The sequence below is a fragment of the Trichogramma pretiosum genome, unplaced genomic scaffold (assembly GCF_000599845.2).
Source record: "Trichogramma pretiosum strain Unisexual culture from Peru unplaced genomic scaffold, Tpre_2.0 scaffold35, whole genome shotgun sequence".
Lineage (NCBI taxonomy): Eukaryota > Metazoa > Arthropoda > Insecta > Hymenoptera > Trichogrammatidae > Trichogramma > Trichogramma pretiosum.
In genome coordinates this window covers 1,066,876-1,083,107 of record NW_019640943.1, presented here as the reverse complement: position 1 = coordinate 1,083,107, position 16,232 = coordinate 1,066,876, and the positions used below count along the sequence as shown (strand labels likewise).

Below are 16,232 nucleotides of genomic sequence, written 5' to 3'. Positions count from 1 at the left end.
CAACGAGTAATTTAAAAAAAATAAAGCTCTCTGCGATAATTTTTGCGCCCTGTAGGTTGATTTGAAGGTACCATTTACAGTACGTAAATCCCTCGTTTAGCTGAAATCAACACAATTTTCTGGTCATTTTGCGTACACAAATCGTACCTTCAAAACGACCTACAGGGCGTTAAAAAAATTGTAGAGAACTTTTTTTTTGTAGTATAGATAAAAACCGCTGCCAATGTATTGGCAAGTAGCTTCCTCATACTTTTTTTTTTAACTTAAAAATAATTTGAAAATATTAATATCATCTTTCTAATTACGAAAGCGAAACGAAAGCGCCTCTCAGCTTTATCGGGTATCTCAAACAAACAATGCAAAAAAAAAAAAATTTTTTTCTTAAATAGAAAAAAAAACGTTACGTTTATCGATAAATGAATTTTTCTGGCTTCGTCCCTATGTCATAACGAAAAAAATAAGCCCTCCCCCGTCACGATACGTGCTACCGTTATCAAGGAATCACTCTACACAGCCATACAGCCGCATACACCCACATACATTCCAAAATGTGTCAAAAATTCGATCTAGTATATAGAAATATCATTAAATATATCCTACGATAATTATATACGAAAGCCTAAATGTATCCCATCACAAAACTTCCTATATGAGGGAGCAAAAGGAAGAAAACGACAATTTCCCGCAAAAAAAATTTTTCCCGTAAAAAAAATTTTTAAAAATCGAAAAAAAAATTTTTTTTCTTCGTTTATCGCTAAATACAATTGTCTGGCTTCATCCTTACATCATAACGAACAAAAAAGCCCTCCCCCGTCACGATACGTGCTACCGTTATCGAGGAATCACTCTACACAGACATAAAAAATTTCCAAAAATTTTTAAAAATCGAAAAAAAAATTTTTTTTCTTCCTTTATCGCTAAATACAATTTTCTGGCTTCATCCTTACATAATAACGAACAAAATAAGCCAAACCCCGTCACGATACGTGCTACCGTTATCGAGGAATCACTCTACACAGACATACAGCCGCACACACACACACACACACACACACACACACACACACATACCAACATGTGTCAGAAATTCGATCTAGTATATAGAAATATCATTGAATATACCCTACGATTACTCTATAAAAAAGCCGAAATGGAGCCCATCACAAAGCTTCCTCTATGAGGAAGCAAAATCATAAAGGTGGTTTTTTACACTCAAATTTTTTCAGAAACGAGTCATGTTTTTAATCTTTGAGATTTTTTTACTCGATGAGAAGCGTCTTAAACGAAAAAATGCAAAGAACAAAAAAGTCTTAGAATTAGTCAAAGAATCCGTGTGAATTTCTCAGATTTTTTAAAAGAGATTTTATTCGTTATAAATAATAAATTTGTTAATAATTTTCGAACGGACCGTTCTAGCGCTTGGCACCCTAAAAAAATCGATTCAGTACACCAAAAAACACAAAAAAAACTTGTTTGCCGCGGGGATCTCGACTTGCATACGAAATCATACCTAGTGCCTGGACTATCACCAACCGACCGATAGTCAGTCTCGGGTATCGACATACCGAGATATAAATTTACATTCAACGATCAAGTCAAACTCGTCACGCCCGAGTCGACACCATGGTTTAGGCAGCCTAGCCGGGATAAAGATTTGAAATTAACTTCATTAGAAAAAAAGTCGCCGCGCAGAGGATCTAATCGATACTTTCGTGCATAGCGTATCTAAATATGCACGTGCATTCGTAGTCCAACCGAGCGATGAACTACATTTACTTATTCAGTACAAAATTTCGGCTCTATGTCTATGATGGCGTAGCCTACTTATACAATTATTTTTACTCTACCACTTGCAGATTTACGGAAAACAATACCTTACCATCTACCGGTAGAGGTTCAAAGTAAAGTAACATTGCGTATGAAGTAATCGAAGAGTGGTTAAAAAATTTTTTGAAACAGTTAAATTTTAAATTTCAGATTAATTAAAATGCGTTAGATATGGGCTATTTCCCAACAGATGTTGCAGGCCAAAAAAATGAAGTTGAAACTAACAATTTACTCTTCAAGAACACAATGAAAAATGAAAATCCTGAACATCTATGAAAATCCTAAAATCAGAACATGATATTCTGCTTGTTACTCTGCTTTCTTGGGTGCATATGAAAAAATTTCCTAAACCATGTTTTTTCATATAAAATTTGATGTAGAATTCAAATCTGTACTCAAAAATGACATTCATATAAATATATAATATATAAATTTTTATATAATATATAAAAATGACATAGCCTATATGCAAGTTTGGAGTGAGTTCAAAATCAAAGGCGTGACCGGAGGGAAGAATTGTGTGTATAACGTAAATTTTAAATAGTATGATCGCTCATTTAAAGTTTAATATAAGAATTCAATATATTTGTAATACTTTTTTTAACATGATTGCATGAAAATAAGAAGATGCAAAAAAATAAGAAAATTAACGGTATGCTATTCTAAAACATTATAAATAATTATTTTTAGGTCATTAGGCCATTAAACAAATTTAGTCCTTCATGATGAATACACAAAAATCATGTTCGTTTTTTAATTCATTAAACCAATTAGACTTTAATTTTTGTGTCTAATTTTCCCAAAATTTCCCTTCTAACAGATATCCTAACACAGCTGCTGATTGAGCTAATGAGCTTTATGGTTCCTTCAACAGATGGAGTTTTGAAAATGTGCAAGTGGTAAAACGAGTTTCCGATTAATATAAATAAGCACACAGTACCACAATTAAACTGATTGTTAATGATTGAAATGAATGAAAATTGAATTATGAAAGTAAAACACACACACATACACACACACATATATAATATATGCATCTGCAAAAGTATTATATTATAGCGAGCAAAGCGTCTAAAACCCCACAAGTGTACGCTTGATAAATCGACTTGGGAATCAGGCCGCAGACAACGACGACTGCGACGACTCGAGACTGCTCGAGATTAGCTCCTTGGATTGCATTATTGTGCACTCCTTTGTTACGCGAGCGCAATGAGAATACACACCATATGACATACACGCGTGTGTTATATATTATAAGCGTCTCGGCGTGCTGGACGAAAATTTCGTCTCTCTCGTTTGCGCAATTCGAGTCGAGTATTTATAAACACACGCGTGCACCCACTGCCTGCGAAGAGCATACTCGAAACTTTTATCATTATAATAAAAATGACAAATTTGCTCCGTCGCGCAGTGAGCGAGAGTCCGAAAGCTCCGAAAGCGACGAATTTAATTGATGCGCGTGGGTGTCTTTCGATTCTCTCGTGCATACTTGAAAAAAGAAAAAAAAAAGATCGTTGCACACTCGTTCGTGTTTACTTTCGCTTCGCGAGCGACGATCGTCTCCTCTCTCATTTTTCGCGAGCTTCGGGATCCTTTCGTCGTTTATTATTATCTTATACACATGTGGTATACTATGCTCGGATCATGAATCATCATCCACCTCGTGTATGTGCTGCTGCTGCTGCTGGTCGCAGCGGGAAAGAGGAGTAGGAGGGGAAAGACGTATATAATACACTTGCGATTTTCACTTTCACGCCTTGACATTCGCGTCCCTCGCTCAGCCGTGGTTGATGATGATCCTTCTCTCTCTTTCTCTCTCTTCGCGGCGTGCGCTCCTTTCGTATTTATTATATGTACTGCATCCTCCTGCATTCTGTTCTCTTCCCTTTTTCTTTTGCCGGTGTTACTACGTAGCGCCTTTCGTTCCACGACTTTTACGTAACTTTCGATTCGTTTTTTTTTTGTCCGTGCTGAAATTTTTTTTTTTTTTTTTATAATTTTTATGAAGCGGCACTTCTTCGCGGCATAGACGACGACACCTTTCACCGGACACACAACGCACGCACGATGACGCGCGCATATATCAGCCGATACACAACGAAACTTGCTTCTTTACACGCACGATAGATCGTTTTATATCGAATCGAGAAACGATAATATACATCCACATGGGCTCGGACAATAGTGATTCGATCGGCGAGGTGATTTTTCATCGCGCGAAACAATTAGAAGGAAAGTAATAATGGAAAACTTATACACGCGATACGCGCGCCGGTGATATAAGCTTTATCGATGTGCCCGAGCGTGTCCATTGTCCTCGGTCAAAATGCGTCAATTATTTATCGTATACGTACATCTTATGGAGATGTAGGTACGCGATTTATGCTTAAAAAAAACAGAGAAGAGACTTTATAACGAGGAAAATTTTAGTTAGGCAAGAAAATGAGTTAGTTTGTCTCGATAACAATTTATGTTATTCGAATATTGCAAGAAATCGTCCACGAGATCGAGTATCGCGGCAGACTGGATGCGCTCTGTACTCTCGTAGACTGTAATACCTAGAAGGTATTTTGAATTAGCGCAGGTTCTGCTTCTGAGAGAACATGATAATGTAAAATTATTCAACTTTTGCTGTGGTCGTATCTTAATCGTATCTTAAGAAAGGTATTTGCTAGATGGCGGCAGGCCAAGTTCGTTACTTATAACATTTTTTTTATGTCTGTTTTTATTCAATTCTTCAAGTCATTCAAATAGATAAATTAACACAAAAAAATTACTTTTTCCAATTTCTTAAATTTTCTAGTCCACTAGAATGGCACTTATTTATCAAGTTGCATGAAACCTCGCTCCCAAACTTTTTCATTTATTGATTAAAGGAAATTAAAAAAACTACGTATCTACGATCCATTCAAAAATCCATATGACTACACCGAGGGCTTGCCAAAAGCGTCGCATTCGAAATTCAAAAATATCCTCAAAAAAATTCTAAATTGTTTTTTGTGTTCTTTGACTAGTTTTAAAATATTTTTGTTCTTTGCATTTTTCCTTTTAAATGATTACATCTCGAAGTAAAAGATCGCCAAGTTTAAAAATGTTTTTTTTTAAAGCTTGAATTACACGAAAAAAAAATCTCATCACGTTTTTGGTTGGGCTTTTTTGAACCCAGTCGCTATCGTGATCATTGCAATTATCATTTACCACAATTTGTTGTAACTTTTACTGTTACAATTCATACCACCTACGAAAAGTATACTAGATTATAATGCAAAAAATTTCAGATGCAGTGATGATTTTTAATAGCCTACAAAACGTGTAGAATTTATGAAGTAATTTTGGAATGAAAATAGATTATTTTCTTTAACAAATAAGCACATGCATCGTATCAAAAGTACACTAGGCCTGTGAAATTTGAAAATAAAAATAAATTATTTAATAAGTAAATATGCACATTACACTGAAAGTTACAAGACTAATCTACAGTGACTTTTGACGCGATAACGTTCCACTTAATAGTTTTTAGTCGCCTATAAAACGCTTGACAATAAAAAAATATTCGAAGTAGTTTTGAAATAAGTGTCCGTCGTTCAGCGTTTTTTTCTGGTTTCTGAAAAAAGAGTTTTGGCTAGTTGACAAAATGTATAAGATTTTAAAATTTTTGTTCATAATTTCTCCCTTACTAGTAACATAAAACTATTACAGTTATTTATTTAATACTTTACCGTGTAATTTTAAATCAATTCAATTTTTTAGATCGCAGCTCGAAGGTATAGAATAGCCAACAAAGGCGAATACGTATCGTCAATCGAAGAATTTCCGTACCAAGTAGCGATCATCGTTAATAATCATTATCAATGCGGTGGTGCTTTGATTTCTGATCAACATGTCCTCACTGCTGCACATTGCGTCAAAAACGTTCTCAAAAATCCTGTCAGCTACGTTGAGATTCGAGCTGGCTCGACTAACTGGAAACGCGGATATACAAAGTTCCATGTTCGCAGAGTAGCCCACTCATTGGACTTCGATAAAAATAGTCTAGTAGGCGATGTTGCAGTTATTCAAGTATGTATACATTTTGTCACTAATTAAATTATTGAACAATTTAATTTTATTTAACTTACTTATTTTTATAGCTTAAGGAACCTGTGACTTTTACTGAAAAAATCAAGCCAATTGCCTTACCAAATTTAAATTCTGACGTAGCTGGGGGAACCTTTGTTTGGATCGCTGGATGGGGATCGAACATTACTTCTCGATTCGTGACAAAGGAGCTGCGAGCGATTCTCACAAAGACTGTGTCTCATGAGTTTTGTGAAAAGATATGGAATTCTCCAGTATCTACACATAAAATTTGCACCTACCGACCCGATTTCCATGGCCCTTGTCCGGTAAGTTCAATATATTATATGAAAATTATTTCATGACGCAAGAGACGAATTCTTAATTTCATCGATACTCTTGCCAAATTTCAGGGAGACAGCGGTAGCCCAGTGGTCGATTTAGATAAAAAAGTAGTCTTGGGCATAATGTCTGGAGCAGCCAATCCATGCGCGAGCGGCATTCCGGAGTCACACACCAAAGTATCAGATTATCTGACGTTCATCTTGTACGAAATGAGTAATGCACTGGACCGCTTTCCCGATTTCGTACATGAGGGTTATCCTGGCATAAATTATTTATGATTTAAAAAAATTGTAACTGGCCTTATTGATACTCTGATGATCATAAGTAATTAATTGAGTATATCGAGCTATTATTTGTAATCTTATTTAATCGTTTCAATTGTAACATTAAGAAGGGAAGCTTTCTGCAAAAATGAAAGAAGAATTTAATAAATTGAATTTGGTTTGATATGATCAGCCTTAAATTTTTCCCTGCACTTTCATACGTATCCATATTCTTCGCTTATGTTCTTTTGTTGATAAACAACCTTTTATTGAACAAGCTATGGGCATATTTTACTTATGAAATAAAAAATCTCTGATTCACCGCATCCCTCGCGATCACCGGATTGAAATCCAGAAGAAAAGCGCATTCTGAGACGAAATAAAAATTGAAAAAGAAGAAGTCAGCTGGAATCCTCTCTCTCTCTCTCTTTAGTAAAGTAACTTTTATTTTCACCAACGGTATGCCGGGATTCACATTGTGTGTACGTGTATACGTGTCTGTGCATATATACGAGTGCATCGCGAAAGCCGATTCGACCGATGACGTTATTTATTATTTACCTATGTCGATAAGAGCGCTCGGCGCAGTTGTGCATCTTCTGGCGTATGTGCTGTATACATACTTGTAATGATCGTCTATCTACGGCGCATACGTATAAGCGGAGACACAAGCGCGTAATCCTTTACGTAACATTTTTCTCCGCGCTGCTGCCGCCACCGTCGTCACCGCCGCTGATATCGAATTGTTTTTACGTGTATCGCCGTTTTATATACACATATATGTACGAAAAAGCGAAGAATGCGGAAATCACTCGCGGCACTTACACACACATACACACGTGTGTACGCAGTTTTTTTAATGCACCGCGCAGTGTACCGGGTGACATCGTCTCTTTCTTTCTCTCTACTACTTATACGCTCTCACGGCTGCATCGGTCAATCGAATCCTGCCGAGCTGCGCTCGATATACATTATAAATTATAAACATCGATTTTCCCAGACACACACGCACACATGCGTTAGATGTACAGATACATCTCGCGGTTATGTAAATATGTGCATTTACAATATACGTACGCACCTCGCGAGATTTCGTGCGCTGATTGTGGGTTAATTTTCGAATTTTCTCTGCGTATCGAAACGACGCTCGTGTGCGTGGGCGTCGAGTGCCGCTGCCGCTGACGACGACGACGACGACGACGACGACGATCCGACCGCGAGATCGATTTTGACGCGTTAATGCGCGCGATCTTTCGTAAGCTATATAAGCGATTCCCATTGAAAAATGCGTACACGCGTTACTTCGGCACTGATATCCGTATAATATACACGCCGCCGTTTTTCCGCGCAATTATGTATATTACGCCTCGAAAGGCCGCGAGTCCGTTGAGAAAAATGCAAATACGTTGAATCTTTACGATCATCGCGGTGCACGAGGAGGTACGAATATATTATGTACGTTATGACACCTGTTCGTAAACACGTGTGTAGTTATTTACGAGTGCGCGCACGCGCGCGCGTAAACGCGGCAGCCTCTAGTCCGAAATTTTCATTGTTCGCGCGCGCAAGATTACGATCGTTCGACGCGAAAAGAAAGAGTACACGGCGAAATCCTTCCTAATGTTTATTTTTTTTTACTTATCTCTCGGTGCGCTAATTATATTCAAACGCGCGAACGAGCACCAGCTCGGTCTATATAGACAATCGCACTCGTGCGCGAGCTTTATCTCGGGCAACGAATCGCTCTTGCTCGGTCATCGATTTCGACTTTTGCCGAGAGCAGCGGCACCACCCGAGCGAGCTTTCACCATATACAAAGGCTTCAAATTGGCGTCAGTGTGAGCACGTCCGTCTGTCAGGGATCGTTCGTTTAGGTGAAAAGGTGATCGCGGGCAGATTCGTCCGAGGCAATGTTCGATTCATTTAATTGCTATTAATAATTTTCGTGTATATATATCTCTCAGCTTGGCGCGAGAATTCAATGGAGAATAATATTGAATGCGCAGCTGAACCGCACGAAGCTGCGATCTCGTGTACTGATCGATCGATCGATCGATGCCGGAAACTCATTTCTTAGATAAATAGAGCCATATTATAAATTAAGCCCGCGCGCGCGATTGCAAAGAGAATATTAAGAAAAAGATATGCGCCTGCATGTGTATAGTCGAGCTGATTTCTTTCTCTGGATCATAAGTTTATTACGCGATGCTATATAACGAGCTCCTACGGACGCGGACGGATAGACACACATTCGCACAAATCGACTCGCGATTTATCGATTTTTCGCGATTATTATACCGCCGCGCGCTGCAACGAGAGAAAGCTTCACAATTTGTGTGTGTGTGTGTGTGTTTTTTCATTTGCTGCTGCTGCTCCTCGCTGCGTCGGGTCGCGTTTCTTTCATCATCGACGTCATCGTTATACCAGTATATGATATATAATGAAATGCGCGCGCGCGCGCGAATTGGCCTGGCAATTTTTCAACCCCATTAAACAAACACAGAGAGTTGCACGAATCACCGAGTGCATATATACCACCGCCGCCTTGGCAATACATTGAACGGACGAATCTTTGCCTCGTCATACCTCGTAATTATTATATACTCTACGCGCGCGCATGACACTTCTCTCTCACTTTGTAATAATGTAACGTCTCGTTGAAAAAAAAAAAATAACTAAGAAACTCATCACCCCCCTATGTTGCACGGTAAAGGGACTGCAGCAGCGAAGAGTGCGTGGGATACTTCATATATATACGATGCCGCGGAGGCGCTTTTTATAATTTTATGAATGAGTCAGCGCTCGTATTAGCAAAAGGATCTCTCTCTCTCTCGATATAGCTGCCGAGCGATGTACCGCGGCTCTGTACTACACCGAGCATTACGTAAGTTATTTAGCCACCACCGCAGCGGCGCGTCCATCGAGAAGCCGAGAAAGTTTGCGCAAATATTTTTTTGTTTGTTTGTTTCGCTGATCCTCGTATACAGCTGCGCTTCTAACCGACGCCACGGTTCGACTTTTCCCATTTTCATCGCCGAGCTCGCGCAGCCCAGCCGGCATTTAATGTGTTGCGACAGGCACGCGTGCGCGTATTCACTCTATTATACATTAGCTCGAACGCCTCGTCCCTCTTCGTATACGTATATATAATGCAGAAAATCAGCTATGCAGATATTATTATGCATGCCGATGTCCGAAAATTTACCGCGCGTAATCGTTGCGACACTGTGGAGAATCTATCTCTCGCCGATATAGACGTTTTTTTTTCTCTATCTAGCTTCTCGTTCACCCCATTGGGCAAAATTACGCAAGCTCATTATTCTTCGCTCGCATTATATATGGAGTCGCAGGTGAAAATTGGCCTTATACCCTGGTGCACATACATTTGAATTTTACCTCGTATTATTATTGAGGCGTCCCGCGGGGTCTCGTCTCGTCGAGCGAGCTTATCGCGCCGATACATGTGAAAGTAGCTACGTGTCCTCCTCCTTTATGCCTAAGATTCTCTTTCACTGGATATCTCGCTTTATATCCATGCACACACGGTCGCGTGGTCATCTCTCTCTCTCTCTCTCTCTTCGGCGTTATATTATAATGCAGCATTATCACCGATGCTTATAGTGACGTAAAACTTCGTTGTCATTACGTATTATGTATATCTCGATGCATATAATAATGCCTCGCGCACTATAGATCCGCAATTGCGAAAGGATAAAATGTGTCCGTGTGTGTATATGCAAACTTTGACGCCACGCGCGCGCGCGCTCGTCGATTTTAATTTGAGCTCGTATCGTTGTCCGCGAACGCGGCGGCGCAGAAACGATGATTGATAGCCCCCGCGCCGTCGAAGTTTATAATAATACATATAATAACGAAATTTTTCGGCCCGCTACCGCGCGGCTATACGCAGCCTCTCGCAGAGTTACACACGATGGATGGATGCGATGACTTGGCTCTTAATGCTTGCAAGCGCGAACCGGATAATTATTTATATTTTCTTTGCGCGTTGGCTCGCGTGCTTTTTACCTCGCGTCTCGACCCCCNCCCCCCCCCCCCCCCCCCCCCCTTATACGCAGCGAAATTATTTATGCGGCTCGTTCGAGAATTTCGTTAATATTTTACAAGTATCTCGTGCGTTGTTGTTGCTGCTGCTGTTGTTGTTGTGTATTGCCTTTACTGCAACAGCTCGGAAAGCTACACATACACATACGCGTAGTATTGCGTATACGATATGTACGGCGCCTGTAACCGTATAATATATGAACGAAATTTTTTTTTACCTTCTCTCTCTCTCTTATACCTTATGCCTTTTTTTTTATTATTATTATATTTTACTCCGGAGGCTGTAATGTGTGCCGAGCATCGCGCACGCAGAGAGATGTCGAGACAGAGAGAGAGAGAGAGAGAGAACATTTTCATCATTTTAATATACCCGCGCGCGCGGCAATATAAACACACACACATAAGATGGTTTATAATGCAAATCTGACGTAAGAGAAAAGTTAACGCGTACGTATACAGTGTAGACATCGCACCGCGAAGTTTGTGCATTTATTATGTTATATACATGGACAAGAACTCGGTATCAAATCGTTCAATTAAATCGGTCTTTTTTTAGCCACATTCTCACGCGCGCCTCCCGAAAAAACGGGGGGGAATTATTACGGCTCTCGCGTTTCAATTGCACGACTTATATCTCTCGCCTGCGTTAGTTCTATAAATATACCTCGGTACTCGTACGCGTGCGTGCATATACGTACGTACGTGTAATGTAATCACCGGTGGTAACGGCCAACCTTGCGTTGTCTTCTGACGAAAAGAAGAGAGTAAAAACAAAAAAAAATGTTAAAAATTGCCGAAAATGCGGAATTTCGCCAGCAGCGAAAAGCATGCGCAGTATGCGCGGTTGATGTACTACACGAGAGACACGTACTCCTATATATACCCGCGCGACTAGATCGCGCGCATGTACTCGAGTTTGCGGGTATACATTGTCGGACGTTATGCAAACCATGATCGTGTGCATGCGGTGTATATACTATAACACGACGATCTTGTGGCGGCGGCGGCTTCGAGTCAGAGCCCCTTCCCGAAATCGGTGCGATCGTCGCGCGAGAGAGGCATATATATCCTAGAAATTTCTCGAATAATAATCACGATAATATAAATATATTTACTCGTGTATACACATAACGAGGTATACGAGCAAAAATTAAATGAAAGAAATAATTGTTCGTACTTGTGTGTACCCGTAGGAGGATCGAGAACATACCGTCGATGTAGTCTGTACATAAGGTGAAATACTCGAATCAAGATTCTCTCTCTCTCTCTCTCTCTCTCTCTCTCTCTCTCTCTGGCATAAAGAAAGTTCCGTTTTGGCGAGTTGTATACTTACATGTATGTGCATGGATGCGCGCCGATTTTTCAGTATGCCGATCTCCGAAAGAGAAGTCCTTGGGCCCGAAAGAGAGACGAACCATTAAATGAAAAAAAAAAAGGCTGGATGGATGGATGCTATTGTATGCACACGCATATATACGCACAATGCAGCGTGTAAACATGCACGACGACGACGGCGAAAGAAGAAGATACTGCACTCGCTGAGCTCTTTGGACGATGCCGCAAGGCCTTTCAAGGCTTTTCCGTGTTTAATGTGTCTGTATATGTGTGTGCGCGCGTCGAGCTATTGCCGATCGCTGAGACTCGAAATACGTTGTGCACACGTTTCATGCATCTCGTATACGGATATTCGATTATTCGACAGAAGGTTTTTTCGATTTTTCGATACCGATCATCCTTTTCAAAAAATAAAATTAAAATTGTCAATTCGACCTTGCTGAGAAAAATCGATGAAAATTCATCGCAACGATAATCGATCAAATACACATTATTATGTATAGCGCCAGCCTCTCTCTCTAAAACGGCAATTGGATAATAATCCAAGTCAGCAGCAGCAGCAACTTTGACAAGCGCGCACACACACACAGACAGACAGACACACAATTAGCATAAAACAAAGTGGCGAATGCACGCGAAAGGAGGAATGAAAAGTCTCGGGTCTCATACGACGACGACGACGACGGGAATCCGTGTATACACTCACACGGAGAGGAAGTGTTTATGCGCTCGAGCAGTAACAGCAGCATCTGTAAGGAGACATCGCGCGCGGATTGTAAAGTATATACATACGCCAGCAGGCATGCACTCATCTCTCTATCTCTCTTACTTCTAATGAGACTCCGAATGTGAGTAATTTTTTATGAATTGCTCGGCTAGAAAGTTTGTCTATATATCTGTACAAACACACACACTCGACGAGACTTACGGGATCCACACAACTAAATATTTGCATTGAATTACGCGAGAGGAGGCCCCGGCTCTCGCATCACGAGCAAAAATCACGCGAGGCGCAATAATGTATGCGCGCGACCGACCCCCCGATCATCCTCGCCGATTGAATACTTTACATAGCTCACGCAGCAGCAGCAGCAGCGCATCGATAGCGTTTCGTAATTAATGTTATAACGGTGTCCAGCGAAAATGAATGAAAATTCAATTCAATAGAGCGATGTATAATAAGTCTAATCGCTCGTGTATGTGCGTCTGTGTGTGCGTGTGTGTGTACATTATACGGCGAGATGCGTAATTCGTGTGCCCCCCGGTGGTTGGGCAAAACGAAAAAAAAAGAGAAAGAAAGAAAGAAAAAAAATCACACACACGCGCGCTTACACAAAGAATCAAGGAAGGGGTCATCTCTCTCTCTCTCACTGAAAGAGAAAGAGTACAGTAGTAAGTAGCCGAGATTTGCAATATATGCAGGAGCATCTCGTATACACACATACACACATGCAACGGTATGTACAAGTATACAGGATCATATATACGAAGAGGTGATGGGCGGACGGCGGCAAAGTGGGGCCATGCCTCTCTTTCTTTCTCTCTCACTCACTCTCACTCACTCATTTTCTATCTCTCTCGGTCTCTCTCACTTTTCTTCTCGAGCTTTGGCTCTCTCTACTACGGAACACACTCGCACCCATACCCATGTGGCATCGAGTATATAAAGAGGCCCACGAGACAACTGCGGAGCATCAGTCCTCAAATCAAGCAACAGCATAGAGCAACCATGAGGGCATTCATGGTAAGTCGGCGCGGACACGTCGTTCGTTCGTTCGTTTTTCGATTTTCTGAATTTCCTGTGCTTCGCGGCTGCGGGCTTCTATTCAAAAAAATAACAACTACTACAATCCTCGCTTTCGTCCTTTTCCTTTCATTTCGGCCTCTCAAATCAAATTCTTTTTACCTCGTGGACGCGCGTACGAATAAATAGTGAAGAAAATAAAAATACTAACAACAGTGATTGAAACAAAAAAATATACGAAACAAAAAAAATAGTGTTGAAAAGTTTCTCTAAGTTTGGCTTCAACAAACAAAAAAATTCCCTCAGATCTTGTCGCTGGCCTCGTTGGCGTTGGCACGACCGGAGGCCGGCTACTCGTACAACCAACCCAGCCAGCCAAGCGGTAGCTACGGCGCACCAGGAGGTGGCGGTAGCGGCTTCGGCGGTGGCTGCGGAGGTCCCGGCGGCGGTGGCCCTGGCTGTGGCGGCGGCGGCGGCGGTGGTGGAGGCTTCGGCGGCCTCGGTGGTGGCAGTGGATTCGGTGGATTAGGCGGTGGATTAGGCGGTGGTAGTGGTGGCGGATTCGGCGGCGGTTCCTCCTTCGGCGGAGGCTCCGGCGGCGGATTCGGTGGTGGTTCGTCCTTCGGTGGTGGCGGCGGCGGAGGTGGCACCCTCATCCAAAAGCACATCTACGTGCACGTGCCGCCACCAGAGCCCGAGGAGCAGAGACCCATCCGTAACTATCAGCCCCAAGCACAAGCCCAGAAGCACTACAAGATCATCTTCATCAAGGCACCGACCCCGCCCGCACCAACCGCCCCTGTGATCCCGCAGCTCGCCCAAGACGAGCAGAAGACGCTGATCTACGTGCTGGTTAAGAAGCCCGAGGACGCGCCTGAATTCACCCTGCCTACTCAGGCACCGACTCAGCCCAGCAAGCCCGAGGTCTACTTCATCAAGTACAAGACTCAGGTGAGTGTCCTGTTACCTAATAATACATCGTGCATGCAATCAAAAAGTGAAGTTACAAAAAGTCCGTGTCAAAGGGGACTCCCCTGAGTTAATGTTTTATCAGTGTTGCCAATCTGTCGAGTAAATTTTCTATTCGTCGAATATCACGATAATTTCAATACCTAAAGTAAAAAATAAGCTCAACGAAAAATGTGTGTTTTTTGCAGAAGGACGGCGGCAGTACCGGAGGACTCGGCGGTGGCTACCCTAGCGGCGGTCCCGGCGGCCTTGACGGAGGTCTGGGCGGACTCGACGGCGGCTCCGGCGGTCTTGGCGGTGGCCACGGAGGCTCAGGACTCGGTGGTGGTGGCGGTGGCGCCCCAAGCTCCAACTACGGCCCACCCGGTCAATCGGGCCCCTACTAGTCAATCCGTAATCAGCCGAGATAAAACGATCTTCTTCCTCCCAACTCCACCCGACGACGGCGACGACGATCCCAGCTTATACTTTTTTGATATTGTCTTTGTACCGAGAAGATCATCTCATCGTCTCGTTTGTTTGTTTTGTTTGTTTTTTTTTTCATCTTCTCTGTCCTGCTCTCGCGTCGACGTCAGAAACAACACTTACGACTCTGCGCCCCCACACCACTCACAGCTACACACATACACCACACGCGTCGACGATCGAGACAGGGAAGAGAGAGAGCGAGAAAAAAAAAGTGCCAAGTAAATCTATATACTGTGCTCGCGCGCGCTGAGCCTGTGCTGGATCGAAAACTAGCAGAGAGCAAGTCCGTGTTAAATAATTGTTTTTTAAACTTTTTTTTTGTAATGTATAAATAGAGTATGCGAGAGTATGTGAGCTTCGTGATGATACATTGTTTTTTATTAATTTTTTTTATATACTTTCGAGATTCGAAGTACCATTTTTTTGTACCATAATCACACACAACCACAGGAGCTAGTGAACGAGAGACGGCTGGACTCCTTGACTGCTATTGTACTGCGACTGTATTATATTAATGCTGGCCAAGAGATATTTTCTGCGATTTGTGTTGAAAAAAAAAAAAAAAAAGAAAGAACAAATTAATGATTCGTCGATGGCCTATATATTAATAATGCACGACATCCACGTGCAAGCCATGCGGTAGCATCGGACGACGATATTAATGCGATTCGATTCTTTTCTTTTTGTGTTTTTATAAAGCGCTATGTACGACTATAAAAAGGGGGGTCGAAGTATCAAACAATTGTCGCTGTCGCTGGGCAATGAAAAAACCTGCAGCTTGATATTTAAAAAAAAATGACAAAAAAAATGGATATAACGTGCAGGCTAGTCGACAGGCGGCAAACTTCGACCCCTTCTATGATTACCATTTTTTATACCTTCTTTTTTGCAAGAAAAACGGTGGCGAAATAAAGCTTTTTTATGTATTTTTTTACATAAACTTGAAAAAAAATAACATGAGAGGATTCATTCACAAAGTAAAACCCTACCACCCTTACCTAATGGAGCCTAAGAATCTAAATGAAAAAACAAAAAAATTACATGCATCAAACGGATTGCGCAATCTTGCACACAAGAGATATAATTGCGAACCGGCGAAACTTATACAACAATCACGCAAAGGTACACACACACACACACACACACACACACACATACACACA

The 16,232-nt window shown here is 41.5% G+C and overlaps 2 protein-coding genes across 2 annotated transcripts; both read left to right on the top strand.

Moving 5' to 3' along the window:
- Positions 1 to 3,995: 3,995 nt before the first annotated feature.
- LOC106653344 (serine protease SP24D-like) lies at positions 3,996 to 6,521 on the top strand. The gene is made up of 4 exons (XM_014372744.2): positions 3,996 to 4,028; positions 5,578 to 5,886; positions 5,958 to 6,212; positions 6,297 to 6,521. The coding sequence occupies exons 1-4, from the start codon at positions 3,996 to 3,998 to the stop codon at positions 6,504 to 6,506; spliced, it is 807 nt and encodes a 268-aa protein (XP_014228230.1). The 3' UTR covers positions 6,507 to 6,521.
- Positions 6,522 to 13,584: 7,063 nt separating this feature from the next.
- On the top strand, positions 13,585 to 14,987 carry LOC106653460 (glycine-rich protein 5). Its single transcript, XM_014372907.1, has 3 exons — positions 13,585 to 13,632; positions 13,939 to 14,583; positions 14,790 to 14,987. Exons 1-3 carry the CDS (start codon positions 13,618 to 13,620, stop codon positions 14,985 to 14,987), a joined length of 858 nt encoding a protein of 285 aa, XP_014228393.1. The 5' UTR covers positions 13,585 to 13,617.
- The last annotated feature ends 1,245 nt before the right edge of the window (positions 14,988 to 16,232 follow it).